Here is a 14,074-nt window from a genome sequence, read left to right as displayed (position 1 = left end):
CAGGTCCGAATTATGGAACCAACCCTGCCCCAAGTGCTACCAACAGTTCCCAGAGGAGATGATATCTTCGTATCGACCGTGGAGGGAATTTTACCTGCCACACATTTCAGCCTGTGCCTGGATCATTGTCGCTTGAAGCACAGAAGTCCCATTCATATTCCCTTCCGATCATTTCTCAAACGGGCACCTCCTCACGTTTCAGCACTTGTATCTTCGAACTCACCGCGGTTGCGACAGCCGGCGTGGGAGAAGTCTCCTCTTCCTCGGTTTTCGAGCCTGCCTCCGCCGAGATGGGCTGTCGTCTATGACTCGTGATATCAATTCCTAGTACACCACCAATGTATCCTCCTCTCTCACCCGGAACGCTGAACTCGCGAAAGATATATCCCCATTCATTCAGCCAGTTGCGTACGCCTTTGCCGACTTTGTCTTTGCCGTTTTTGCTGTGATGTCCAGTTCCTGTGATGGCATAAATGATCCTCCGGCCCCGTTTCGCGTGTGTGAGGAGAATATTTTCCAGGTATTCGATTGCCTCTTCTGGATGGAGACCGTGGAGATCAATATAGAGTTCTTCGTCGTCATCGGTCGGCATTGTCGAGAGGTGTTTGTTTCGTTCGTCATACAGTGCTTTTGCTGCTTCTCGGTGTGCCTTTCTCATTGCGTCGTTCTCGGCCTGCCCACGTAATGAGAGCGCCTTCGCTGCACGAGCATCGTTACGGTTCCATGCTTGCGCGGCGCTTTGGTATGGTCAGTGATGAAAGACGCCATTGTATTCGATTCAAAATCTCACCTTTGCAAGAATTTATTGCGTATGCTGCCATGCTTGATAGCTTCTTGCCTGTACTTCAGATACTGTTGATTGGCGCGAGAACCAGTCTCCAGCCAGGGAATGTGTTGAGGCTCTGGGATTTTTCGTGCCGCTGCACTCTCAGATCCTCCGTAAGTTCTGATCTTGCGACTAGTCTCGACCTTTCGTGCCTGTCCGGGTGCCGGAGATGGTGACATGCGAACAAGGTCAGCAAGAGAAGAAGACGTTTCCTTTTCCATGCTTCCGTGGCCATGCCTAGATCGATGACCGTGATGTTTGGCTCCTCGCTTTGTACCAAGAGAGCCCAAACTTGGAAATGCTTCGGGATCATCCATAGCTAGTGATGATGGTGTCTCCGGTCGATTCTGATGACGCGAGTTAGGTCTCGAGTGAGGTCTAGAACCCGGGCCAATGCTGCCCAGAGCTGCTCTTCCCTTCTGACTGGTGGGGATGAACGTGTTCCCTGCTACCAAACCAGCTTGGAGTGTGCTCCTTACATTGTGGCTCGATAGAGAGGGAAATTGATCGTACTGGTCTTGGAGCTGAAAGGTCTGGGGAGGGTTGCTTTCCCCCGTGTGAAGGTGATTGATCAAAAGTGCCGGATCATGTGAAAATTGACAAGCGTCGCCGGCCAAACAATTTCCGTTCATCCAATATCTAGAATGCATGGGTGAGTGGTCGCGATGTTCGCGAAAGGAAAAAGGGAAAGGGGAAAACGACTCACTTGCAGAGGTAACCGCTAATATCATGTGCAAATCGGCAGTCAGCACGGAGACATGAGCCCGAAGCTAGCCAGTATTTGCAAACAATAGGACTCTTTGCCGTACCAGGCGTCGAGGGCCGGATTTGGTTGACGGCCATGGACTTGCCGACCAGAACATTTGCTTCATTACTTGGGACTGCAGTGTATTGAGCATCGGCCGTATCCGTTCCGAGTAAAGACGCAATGGTGGCCCCCAAGTCATATGAGTGCTTGTTAAGTGCTTCCTCAATTTCATCATCTGTCTTTCGATCGCCCAGGACGGAGCGGAGAATATCGTACGGACTCATGTCCGGTTGAGGAACCCATTCAGGAGCTGCAGCACTTAGGGCACCAGTAACTGTGGAAGAGGCATTGCTTGTAGTTTCGTCGGCCAAAAGCCAGTCCACATTCTCGTGACCATAATCGCCGTAGATGTCTGGAGCCGGGCTAGCATCGGAGAATTCATACGCATTCAAGCTCGGGCTGTGGGGAATGGGTTGTGCTAAACCAAGATGGGGTGAAGGCCGAGGAGAGGCAAAGGGAGATTGTACGCTGGACTTCTGCCGGGAAAAGCTGGGGCGCGAAGCTGGAAATCCCACTGAAAGGGCAGGGCTGGAAGAAAGTGGCGGAGGGGACCCCAAGGGTGTGGGAGCTCTGTTGACCTGCCAGGGCGCTGGAGATGACTTGCGAATGACATGATGTCGCAAGGGCGTCTCAGATGTCTCTCCACGTTGAGCATTTCGATGTTTCCACAGTGCATCTAGAACCGCATTTTCCAAAGCAGCGCCGCGCAGTCTTCCGTCTTTCCGAAGCAGATCCTCCAAACGTTCAGTTTTATCCTCTTCCTCTATGGTGGCATCGTCCAGGATGGGACGACAAAGGTCGTAATGTTCGTCAGAAATCATCTCGGTCGTTATTCGAGTCGGAATGGGAGCGGGGGGAATGGAAGGTATAGAGACTCCCGCAGTGATTCAACATGAACGTCGGTAGCCGGGAGATTGAAAGAAGTGTGAAGTGGATTAAATCCGCTGTGATCAGTCTACATAGATCATACTTCTGGAAGCTGGGTCGTAGCACCTGAGAACAGGGCTGAAGAAGGATGCGTTAGGCAGGTCCTCCCCCTCTTTAAAGCGCAGAGATCGCGTGCGCCAGGATGTCGAGCACAAGCATCGAATGAGTGGTAGGAGAAGAAGATCGACAAGCGAAGCAGTAGGAGAGGATATTGGAAGCGGTCGAGATCGGCTGAAGCGAGGCCTTGGATCTATGAGTCGACAGACAGACAGATGTTAGGGCTGGTATGCGAAGTCGAGCGCGGCAGTAGTCCACCGTCTGGGCCAAGTCGAGGAGGCCAGGATGCTGTGCGACTAGCCAGAGTAATTAATGTGAATAAGGGAACGATGAAGTCTTTGGTAGAGGTTGGATGAAGCGGAGGGACAGGGCAAACTGGTAGACTGGAGAAGTACTTCGGACTTGGTAAGTTCAGCGATACACGGGCAGTCAGGCAAAAGGAGCCAGATTAGGTTCCACTATGCCTAAACCAATTATCACCTCTCTAAAAAGGAGATTGAGAGTTCGATACGGTGACCCTATTTGCACCTAGGAATGTCAACTTTATAAACAATTCCTATACGGATCTTGACCTGAGCATCCGCCAGTTTATCCTGAGCCCCTAAGTAACTGAGCAATTGAGATGTGGCTGTGCAATCCTGACCACGGCTTGGGCGGACGCTCCCACCCCAGCTGGAGAGAGCAGGGCGAGATTCAGCCACAACTCTTCAACTTTGGGGAGTTCCCTTGCTACCCTCTCCTCCTCTCATGCTCCTATTCTTTAATCATCTTGAAGGTAAACTGTTCCTATGTTCGACGCCTACTCTGAAGTGTAAGTAAACGAGCAGTGTGCAAATCTGTGGATTACCGAGCTTAGCTCCACGAGGCAGGTAACTGATGATGAACAATGAGTGCTCCAAAAGGCCCATAGGCAGTCTCTTGCTCAACCATTCTCGTGCTATGGGGGAAGTACACGCACAGCCTCCCTCCTCCCTTTCAAAGAATACAAGCTTCTTCCCAAGATTCACCATTCCTTTCCACGCGATCAACTGCCTCGCCATACGTGATCCCACGTACGTATGCTTTCACCAACTAATGTCCAGGTGTTGATTGTTGCGGAAGACGCCTTTCTAAGCACGAACGGCGTCCTCGCGCCATCCGCAATAATACATAGCGTATCGCCTAGCTGGATATCGTCACTACCGACACCGATCTCTCCGGTATCGAGAAGGAACAATCGCCGACCAGACATGCTGCGGTCAAACAACTGCTCGAATATGAGTGCTTCTGCCCGCTGTGATCCTCGTTCGCGATCCGACTCTCGAAACGAAGCGATGACCGCTTTTGGAGAAAGGATGGTGCCCGTGTCATCCCTCTCTGCCAGCAGCTCTAGCCATTTAGTCCTAGAGCGGATATCGTTGGCGTGATTCGGTCCGCTCACCTGAGAGCTGAGCCCGTAGCACATACACTTAAGGAACCAGGTCAAACCAGACCGCAGATCGTTATCTGAATACCGCCGGTGACGTGGAGATAGAACGTCACACAACATCGTCTTCCAAACATCGTCAATCAGTAAACCCTGCGCAGAGGTCAACTCGGAGCGAGCCAGAGCCAATTGGGCCGTCTTATCCAAGGTATTAGACTCGCACATCTCGTCCCGCGAATCGCCAACATGCGTTACAGCCGCATGTCTGTAAAGATGGACCGTGAGAGTATATCCGCTGATAATGAAGCCCTTAGAGATTCGCAGTCTTGTGCTCCGAGCCGCACTCATGTCTGCAACCCATGACGGAAGACCAATTCCTTTCGATTCCGCAGAATGTTGAACTCTCGAGAGCGGCGATAGTGTCCCAGTGCCAGTCAAGATATAAGTCATTGCTTCGGTGTAGACGTCCATGATAGGTTTTCGATAATTGGGTATTATTCCAAGAGGAGCTCCTTTTACGTTTGCGGCGGCCTTCCTGACGATGCCAAGGCATGCAAAGATCTGATCGCATGGATTGAACACTCCGGATGGTTCGGACTCATCTGCATTTCCAAAGGCAAGGTCTCTCATCAGCATTGCCAGGCGAGCATGAGAAAGAGCTTTGGTTCGTTTGATGTTGAGTTGGAGAGACAAAAACTTCAGCATAGGTGCGAGGGGTGTGAGCTCCATCATTAGTGATGCCGAATGGGATCGCACCCCAACTTATATTGTAAGAACCGCAATAACAAGCTGCGCACTGAGCCAGCGCCACTTCTTGTAGTGTCCAGGCCCTGGTGAACCACGTCCGTTCGAAGAAGAGGATGAGGTCAACCCAGTTTTGCAGGGTAAAGCGCTGGAATCCTAGATGGCGTCGCTGTTCCGGATTCAATAATGTGTCAAGCGCAGTTGGCGATTGCAAGTCATATCTTGTCTCGCAGCCCTCGTCGTGCACCTTGGCCAGGCGGTCAATCATTCCAATGACGTCCGAAGTGCATTTGTCGGCTTTACCTAGCCACAATATCACAACCTCTGCGGCCTCATAGATGCTTCCCATCAGATTGACTTGTTCGGCCTTCTCCTCTTCGTCCCATTGGTTGATACATAGTGCATCGATCCAGTAGTAGATGTGACTGTCCCAGTTCATAAGTCTTTCAATGTGTGATTCGAATATGTCATGCTCGATTCCGTTAGCGGTCTCGTTATCGTTGGCGGGATCAAATGTGGAAAGTATCAACCCGGAAGTGTATCCGTCCATTCCGACTATGCGCTTCATCGAGAAAATCAAACAAGTTCTGACGAACTTCAACCGTTTGTCCGTTCACAATGATTGCGTGTACGCCATCGTTAGATTCAGAGGCTTCATACCCGCCTGGTACGTACGGACGGACCCCATGTGTAGGATAGAGCGCGGAACTTTGGTACGTCATTCATAGAGAAAACCCTCAGGCTGCAATACAATTTCCCGTCAACTTTGCCATGGATTTGGAGCAAACGGAAATGGTCCTCCGGAAGGTTTTCATATACTGTATCTTCAGACGTCACATTGGATTTTCGCTGACAGAGCAGCGCGGCCTCCGTAGTCTCGGTACAATGAAGCGCTTAACACCAAAGTGACATAGCGCCGGCGAGGCAGATTCCCCAGCCTGACATCGTAAGGTCAAGCGTTTGAGCTGTGAGGCTCAACGAAACAACCACTGTCCTGTCAGCCAAGGATCCGAAGCCGAAAAACATGCCGCACATCTCGAGGTCAAAAGACTGGGCCGATTGTCAAGACCCAGGCGAGAATTATACGAATCCACTTCAGTATAGAAAGTGACAGACAACTGCAGGGACGCGAAATGTTGGACTGTGAGTTGATGTTGAACAAACGATAGCCTATTGTTCATGGCAAACCTCCTGGCGTGCAACACCATTGACAGGCAACAGCGCCAACATACACCTCGTAGATAGATATATAGATGGGCTCTATCCCATACTCATTTGGAGAGCCCAGAGCATTCAATATATCTCGAGTTGCACCCAGTTTGACAGTTGAAGAGGTCGAAATTAGCAGAAAACCAAGGCTTGACAACATCATGTGACTTCATGTGACCATCTGTGCCGCCGGCAAGTAGGTCGGCAGTAGAGCCTAGATAGACGCCCAGCGTCAGCGGCCTCCTGGTTACAAGCAGTCGTTCGTGCCACCAGGCAACCACAAAAGACCTAAACCAGTCCAACAATTCATACATGGTGAACAAAACTACGTTCTCCGTACAGGGGCCAGCGCGTATTCGTGGGTCTCGAGAGAGCGCTCCGCCACCAAACTAGGCGCCGTCAATAATGTCCCCTCTGACTGCGATGCTCGATGTAAGCATACCATGCTAGTCAAAAGCTTCCCCTTCATATAACAGTCCAGCCTCATCGACTTTGTACGGAAATTCTGTTAACTTCTGTCATTTCTGAAACCTACACCACACATTTTCAGAATGGCCGAGTCCGAGACAGCGTCCTCCTGACCAGTGGCAGGAAGCAACGCTGAAAGCCTGCTGTGCCGGTCGACTGGATGAGCTACAGATACTGTTCAATGAGCACGGCATCAAGCATGGTAGCCCTGCCATTCGATACTACGAAAGAACACCAGGGAGTGCACCGACAACGAGCAACTTGTTCGCCGCAGCCATTTCTCATGGACAACAGCCGATTGTTCGATACCTGTATTCAGTCTACCCGGAAGTCGAACTTGGCGACGGTGCAATTCCCGGCGCACTTCTGGAGCCGCCTCTGGATCCTGGTCTGCTCAAACTGGTCTGCTCGCACACACCTGAAATTTCCTTTTTTGAGTACGAAGACCATATGACGAGCTTATTGAGTAAAGCTTGCGAAGGGGGTGCCGATAACGCGCCTTTCATACACGTTCTCTTGGACCACGGAGCCTTGAACAAAATGACTCACAACTACACATCCCGCATGGGCGGACCGCTGACACGAGCTGTGGAATGCGGCCAACCCATCGACGTCATCAGCAAGATGGCCCGCGATATCCCTCACCTTGATTTTCCTATCAATTCAGCGCTGTTCCACCGACGTGCCGATGTCCTCGACGTACTACTAAGCGAGAAGAGAAATAGAGGACGATCTTCCTCCATCCACCTATCGAGAGCGCGGTCGTGGCTCGAGGGAGAGAAGAATAAAGACATGATCGACGTGCTTGAACGCCATATCAAGGGCTGCGAACGGCAACTGGCCGAATCTCCCAAGAGAGACCTTCAGGCGACGAGGAAAGGCGACGCTAAACAGTGGTGGCCATTCGGCGGCACAGGGACAGAGACAAAAGGCAAGACCAAGGACCAGAGCAGCCCAACAGCAGTTGAAAGCGACGGCCCTTCAAAATCATGGTGGCCGTTATCGAAGAAAGGAAACAAACTCGAGTCTACCGATGCACAACACCATGAGAAGATGAAGCGGGTTGACCATTCAAGTTCTGACGAAGACACGGGAAAGGACGGTTAACATTACTCTACGCCAGGGCAATAGCGCTTCTGAATCGCTTGTAAGGTCTTCTGCACTGTCCGCTTCATATGTGATCTTGAGCTTTCTGTCTCTTGGCCTTGGTATCGCTTTTTTAGTCCTGTCTGGACATGATCAACGCCGTGATTAGATCCTGACTTCGGAAGCGATGGCGGTGAGTGCGTTTCCACCCTTGACTCAGACGCTATCTGCTAATATCTTTCCACCTCAAATCGGTACTTGCATTACAATTGTGTAGATGTTGGGACGTTGTTAGTTCTAGGATGAGATACCATTTACGTCTGCGAAGCGAACATCGATGGACTATGACGCACATCGGCCTCGGTGAAACTTGCTCTATGCCTTTCGCTTCCTACTCGGCTACTACAGCCCTTCCTCCTTTTTTGATTAGCCGGCTCGCCGCTTTGCTTACCTGAGCCCTTTGGTCATTCCTCTTCCTCTTTATTCATAACACTAACTTTCATTAACTTTAGACGATAGGACCTGTTTAGGATACTGGGGGATCCTAACCCGGCCCCCCTCTTATGTACTCGCACTACCTAGTTAGGCACCTCCTGTACTGCTCTATTGCGTGGTAATAATGAAAGTCCGCCCAGCGTTCTACCTCCTTTCTCTGCGCCCTAAACGATTCTCTCTCGACCTCAGCGTGACCGACATTTCTTCCTGTTACCCACCGGGGTGATTGGGCCCTATTAATGTCTTCGCTCTTCTCCCTCATCGTCCATCTCAGCCCTTGTCCTGCTGGCACGCCGGCCCTCTCATCTTAGACGAACTATCCACCCTTCAAAATTTGGGTACTTCTCACACTCCCGTTCAGCCTGATCCTTCCTGCGGCTACCTTCCCTGTCTTCTATAGACTTCTCTCACAATGTCCAGCCTCACTATTCATGATTACCGCGATGGCCATGTTGGACGATGAACATGAGATGATAACCGGACAAGACCCGCAGGATCATGACAGTTCCGTGTTGGGGTGTATCCGCTAGCACAACGTGGTGATTGCGTGTATGCCGGAGGGGGTGGATGGGATGGTTCCCGCGGCCAACGTCGCCAACGACATGGCGAGGTCGTTCCCGGGCTCCGCGTTGGGTCGATGCAGTCAGATCTCAGTCTCACGGCACTGTTTTCTCAATTAGCAGCCTTGCTTCGTTGCTACACCGTCGTGCACTTATATAAATGGCTGTGCTGGAGTCTACATGTGTAGACCTCTGCTCTCCAGTGAAGTGGGCGAAGTCGGGCGTCTCTTGCGAATCAGCCACCTGCACACATTATACAGCCTGCTCATATGCAGCCCGTCAAGCCAACGCTGGTCCCTCTAATCTCGTCTCGGGGCTAATTGAACCGGCTGAATGACCACGCCACAATCACCTGCAGACGTGGCAAGGCAGTCTCCCCCGGCCTCAGCGCCATCTTGGGCTTTTCTCACTTGCTGCCATGTTGTTATCGTCCTTTCGACCTTCCTCTGCAGTCGGCGCCTCGACTACTGACGGTTTGACTGCGTGTGAGTGCTCTCCCTTCTTAAAGCCCACAAACCAAACATGGCCTCTGCCGCCTGGCCTCGAAGGCTTGCTTGACCGCCGACTATGTCTCATGTTGTAGTGCTGCAAGTGATGAGCATGGCGGACCCGATCTCCATCATCGGAGCGGTCATTGCCACCATTGGTGCCATCGAGCGGACCAGCAAGTTCATCGACGGGATGGTGGGCGCGCCGGAATCCATCAAAGACGCTCTGAATTCCAAGGGGGTGTTCAGCTTCTGCAAAAAGACGTGATTACGTGCAAGCCAACGCTGAACATGGCCATAAGCTTCACAGACTTGTATGATCACGGCCTGTCATTACATCATTGCGTTTTTGACAGCTCTAGGACCATGAACGCCAGTTCAGGTCGTCACGTTACCAAGATCGACCAACGCATGAAGGAGATGCAGATCAAGTTGGGAATCGACAACGTATCGAGGGCCGACTCTGACTACGCCGGCTCGGAAGACACCGACTACCGATGTACCGTCCGGACCAAAGAATGGGTGATGGCAGACGAGACAATTGTGGAAGAAGATGACGATTCAGTAATCACGGATGATCTCGATCATGATCCAAACGTCGTTGTGGATTCTATGGAGCAGAGACACCACCTTCAAGAAGTAACGAGAGCCCAGCGTGTTTGCCATTCAGCATCAGTTTCTCCAGGAATCTCCGCCGAGCGCGTCGACGCCTCATCAATGTGGTCCGCCCAGCGCCATGAGTCGGAGTCTGATTGGAGCGAGGATCCAATGCCCCCTGATTTGAGACGCTTGTCTATGTCTGGGATAATGATACAGATGGACAATTTCAGAGGGCCACACCAGGATACAGTGTCTTCCCAATACAGCGATAGCCCTGACAACGTAATGGAAGCCACCGACATGCGCCCCAGAGGTTTTGGCACAAGCGCAGACTCACCCAGAGATGACGGACCGCTTTCTTTTGGAATGACTGTTACGGGACGTTTGGGCATTGGCTCCGATTTATCCCAAAGGGAAACAGCCCAGGTCAATGCTCCCGTGCTGGCAGGCCCGACATTTCCTGCTTTCCCGCTAGTTCGCGCGAGAGGGTAGCCGCCTGGGCAGGCAAGCTTAAGAGCCTGCCTCGCGAAATCAAGAAGAGACCTCAACCTCTTGTCGAAATCAAGCTCAAGCGTTCCTCCCCAACTTGTTACGTACGGAGTAGAGCTGTTGAAGATATACGTCAGTCGTGCAGCCTTACAAAGAGGTGGACTGGAGTTTGAGGACCAGCCTGACGTTGTCATCCTGTCGGAACCTATTACGCGGATCGACTTCTTGAAGTTGAGAGCGGTCTCAGCAAGCTTTTGCGACGATATAAAGTTGTGGTGGACACCCGACGATCACTATGTGGAATCCTGTGATGGCGCAGACAAGAGGGAAAGTTTTGTAGACCAAGAGTCGACGGCACCTGTAGAGACACAGAGGCCAGAGAGAACGCAGCTTGACAACTACTTGTATCCGCCAGAGTCAACCGCGTCAAGGCCGGCGGAGACATCGCCAACGTTGGCCGAGTTTCACATGGCCACTGAGAAAAGCCAAGTTGGAGAGCAAGCGGAAATGAATCGCCACGTTCGCTTCAGTACACTACAAGGCGGGTCTTGTTGCTGGAATCGGCCAGCTCAGTCTGGAGGCCTCTGTTTTACAAGCTATGACCAGGCTATCCGAATCAGTATCTATCATTAAAACTGCCTGGTCGCATCCCCAACATTCAGCTGCACTTCTTGCGGTACGAATATCATCCAAGGCTACTGCGCACATGGTCATTCTTGACGTGAGACCACGTGCTATGTCGAGGCCAGCTTATCGGCCTTACCTGCAGTTTCGTAGACCACCTATTGCTCACTAGTATGGGTACTTTTTATGCTGTTGCACAGGCGCAATGTAGCTTTGGGCAGGGCCAACGTATATTTAAATTTAGCGTCCTCGCCGTACCCATCACCTTCACGTGTTCATTCCTCGGTATGAATGTGACAGAGACTAACGACGGGAGTAGACACCGGTATTTGGATGTTTTCGTCATTACGGCACCGATCGTGGTGGTGTCCGCTTTGTTCTTGTTTGTGGACTGGCGTAAGGAGCCAGCAAGATGGCGAAGAAATCTTGCAGTGCTCTGTGTAGAAGCTGGTAGCATCCTGACGTTTGGTCTAGAACACCACATAGCTAGGCGAAGTTTCGATGATATGGACCTATCCTCCTCATCAAAGAGCGCGGCGAGCCGAAAATCGTCTTTCTTCCGCCCAATTTGATCTTCGAGACTCGCTCTTCTGGTATCGTGGTGTCAACTATGGATATCAGCCGGAATCATGCCCGGCCATTTATTCCAGCCAGCACCTCCACGATTTGGCTTTAGTCTCGCTTCAATCCCACTTTACCGACCCTCCTCAATCCAAAAAGGGCGACTATTGTGCAGAGTAACATGAAACCATGCATTGTCCAGAAACTTGCCCGATAGCCTCGAAGCAAAGTGTCACCTTCCAGCAATTCCGAACTCTCTGCTTGCCCCTGGTTACCCGTGACGGCTGAGGCTACCAGCTGGCACAGACCAACACCAAAACTCAGTCCAAACTGCCCGACCGTGTTGAAGACTGCTCCTGCCAACGCCTGTGACGTGTCCGGGAAGACATCGGAGACAATAAGCATGCCGACAGTGACCAGTACATCTACACTGAATGGAGATAAGGCTTGTGCCCAGAATGCCACATACCAGTAGGTCCATTTTGGGTCCATGACAGCCATAAGAAGCGGGGCACAAGCGCACAGGATAGACGTGAGAGTTACCAACCACCCGGCGGCTACCTTGTCCACGAAAAGGCCACAGCTGAGACCGATGACGACACCCACGACCACGTTTGGGAGTAGCTGTAACGACGTTGTGAACGTACCTGCGTCTTGAATCTCCTGAAAGCTGTTTTCTTGTTAGCAGAAGTTGTTCATAGAAAGAGGACAACATACTAAAGGCTGGAAAAGAGCTCCATTGCGATGACGACACCGTTGGACATCGCGAGTATAACGCAGGTACTTGCGAAGGATGCATGCTTCCACAAGGAGTTGGGAATCAGTGCCGGCTTTCCATGACGCTCTCTATAACTCATCCAGAAGGGGAATGCAATCAGGAGTACCAGACTCGTCGCAAGAAGAGCACTTGTTGAAGCCGATCGTACAGAGGCAAGGTCTGCGCTTATTACTCTGAAAGATTTCAGCGCAGGTTTTGTTGGGTAGGAGTTATACTCACGCAAGAACATAAGTCAGTAGTGCGAGGCCACCACTTATTATAATACTGCCTGCCTAGTCGATTTTGTGGCAAAGCTCCTTGATGAATCCCTCGGAAGCCGTACTTATATCTTTCTCCTTCGGTAGACCCCAAACGGCCACGGTAGCGATAATCAGCATCGCTCCTCCTGCGAGATAAAAATTCAATCTCCAACCGCTGGTTTGAATCAAGACACCACCGAGGACGAGACCAACGGAGTAACCAATGTCCCGAGCGAATCCCAAAGCCGCAAAGGCCATATTTCTTGCCTTGCCCTTGGGGATTGTGGCAGTCACTATGGAGACCGTGGCTGGAAGGTGAATGGCCATGGCGACCCCTTGGAACGCTCTGAACAGAGTCAGTCGTATCTCGGTGTGACCTAGGCCGCACGCGAGACTGAAGACGCCCAACATGAAGCAGCCTACAAGCTCACCTCGGCGTGCCCCGACCACGTCTGCAATGGACCCGGCCATAAGCAGCATCGAGCCACATGTTAGCCCAAAAACGGAGATCGGCCAGAGGTACAGCTCTCGAGCGAGACTAATATCCCGAGCTATAGTAGGGAGGCCGACCGTGATAACACCATTTGTAAAGCTTGAGAGTAGGTTTATACTCGCAAGCTGCACTATAGTTGTGGCTATGCGGACATTCGAGGATTTTGGTACGGAAGGCTCATCGATCGTACGGCCTGGGCCATCCCATACTCTAGACTCGTGGGATGCTCGAGCGGTGTCTGGACAGGTGGCTTGAAGATCGTGTGCTTCTGTAAGTAGGGTGTTGGTTGTCGTAGCCATGACATGAAAAGACGAATTAGGGCCTAAGTTAGTCCAGGGACAGGTGCAGTGCAGTCTAGGCTATAAGGCAACGAGGCGACCAGGATGGGCGATTTACAGTCAGGAAATTCAAAGCTGTGGCGAAGAGGTGCAGAGCCCTGTGCAAAAAGTAAAGGGTCAAATTCCCAATCAGAAGATGGAACTCGAAGCTGAAGGGTAAATACACATAGTTCTGTAGCATGTTTATTTCACTCCAAAGTTGAGCATGTTCAGGGGTATTCCAGACTCCATATTACCCCGAGGTGAAGCAATGAAGTACTCAGCCAACTGGCCCGCCGATTCAAGGGTGGCCAGGGCGCCGGGAGTAGGACGGGTATGCGCATCACTACTTCCTCAGACCTCGGGGTCGGAGGGGGGCGCCCGCTAAATTGTGCTGCGTAACCCTAATCCTAGTCGGGTAATCGACAAAATCATCACCTAATAGGCACCTCCCGGCGACTCGATTCTGTATGGAGCTAGTATACTGTAAATGATGAATGATATCTACAGAACACAGGGCCCTCTACTCTATATCCTCACTGTATCCTTGGCCCAACGCCTGATCTGTCAAACCATCCAGTTGTTCATCCCCTTGGGGCGGAATTTAGATGACGTATCAAATTCCTGGAAGCGCCTCCGGACCAACGAAGCTGACACTTCCCCGAGCATCCCGCCTCCAAGTCCATCTCAATCCGCTTCATCTTTTTTTATGTCTGCCTACATGCAACTCTTCCTGCGTTTCGCTGTGCAGTCTTGCACTCTACTATCAGACTCTCGCTCTCACTTTTCTTTGCATTCGACTTCTCCTCCACCTGAAAATGCCCAAACATCCAGTCTCTTGAAACCCGAGCCGTCCGCATCCTCAATCCTCGTTCCCCATCTGGCTCGGCTTACTCAATC

General features: G+C 51.5%; 5 protein-coding genes across 5 annotated transcripts; 2 read left to right on the top strand and 3 right to left on the bottom strand.

The window, feature by feature from the left end:
- Positions 1-175: 175 nt before the first annotated feature.
- On the bottom strand, positions 176-2,455 carry Z518_05982 (uncharacterized protein; the record flags this gene model as incomplete). The annotated part of the gene is made up of 3 exons (XM_013416792.1): positions 176-737; positions 791-1,465; positions 1,533-2,455. 3 exons carry the CDS (start codon positions 2,453-2,455, stop codon positions 176-178), a joined length of 2,160 nt encoding a protein of 719 aa, XP_013272246.1.
- A 1,187-nt stretch (positions 2,456-3,642) lies between these two features.
- On the bottom strand, positions 3,643-5,317 carry Z518_05981 (uncharacterized protein; the record flags this gene model as incomplete). Its single annotated transcript, XM_013416791.1, has 2 exons — positions 3,643-4,784; positions 4,810-5,317. 2 exons carry the CDS (start codon positions 5,315-5,317, stop codon positions 3,643-3,645), a joined length of 1,650 nt encoding a protein of 549 aa, XP_013272245.1.
- Positions 5,318-6,381: 1,064 nt separating this feature from the next.
- Z518_05980 (uncharacterized protein) lies at positions 6,382-7,551 on the top strand (the record flags this gene model as incomplete). Its single annotated transcript, XM_013416790.1, has 2 exons — positions 6,382-6,408; positions 6,568-7,551. The coding sequence occupies 2 exons, from the start codon at positions 6,382-6,384 to the stop codon at positions 7,549-7,551; spliced, it is 1,011 nt and encodes a 336-aa protein (XP_013272244.1).
- Positions 7,552-9,152: 1,601 nt separating this feature from the next.
- On the top strand, positions 9,153-10,165 carry Z518_05979 (uncharacterized protein; the record flags this gene model as incomplete). The annotated part of the gene is made up of 2 exons (XM_013416789.1): positions 9,153-9,337; positions 9,436-10,165. The coding sequence occupies 2 exons, from the start codon at positions 9,153-9,155 to the stop codon at positions 10,163-10,165; spliced, it is 915 nt and encodes a 304-aa protein (XP_013272243.1).
- A 1,293-nt stretch (positions 10,166-11,458) lies between these two features.
- On the bottom strand, positions 11,459-13,156 carry Z518_05978 (uncharacterized protein; the record flags this gene model as incomplete). The annotated part of the gene is made up of 4 exons (XM_013416788.1): positions 11,459-12,017; positions 12,065-12,298; positions 12,345-12,393; positions 12,448-13,156. 4 exons carry the CDS (start codon positions 13,154-13,156, stop codon positions 11,459-11,461), a joined length of 1,551 nt encoding a protein of 516 aa, XP_013272242.1.
- Positions 13,157-14,074: the final 918 nt, after the last annotated feature.

This window comes from Rhinocladiella mackenziei (assembly GCF_000835555.1).
Source record: "Rhinocladiella mackenziei CBS 650.93 unplaced genomic scaffold supercont1.4, whole genome shotgun sequence".
Lineage (NCBI taxonomy): Eukaryota > Fungi > Ascomycota > Eurotiomycetes > Chaetothyriales > Herpotrichiellaceae > Rhinocladiella > Rhinocladiella mackenziei.
This window is presented reverse-complemented; position numbering and strand designations above follow the sequence as displayed.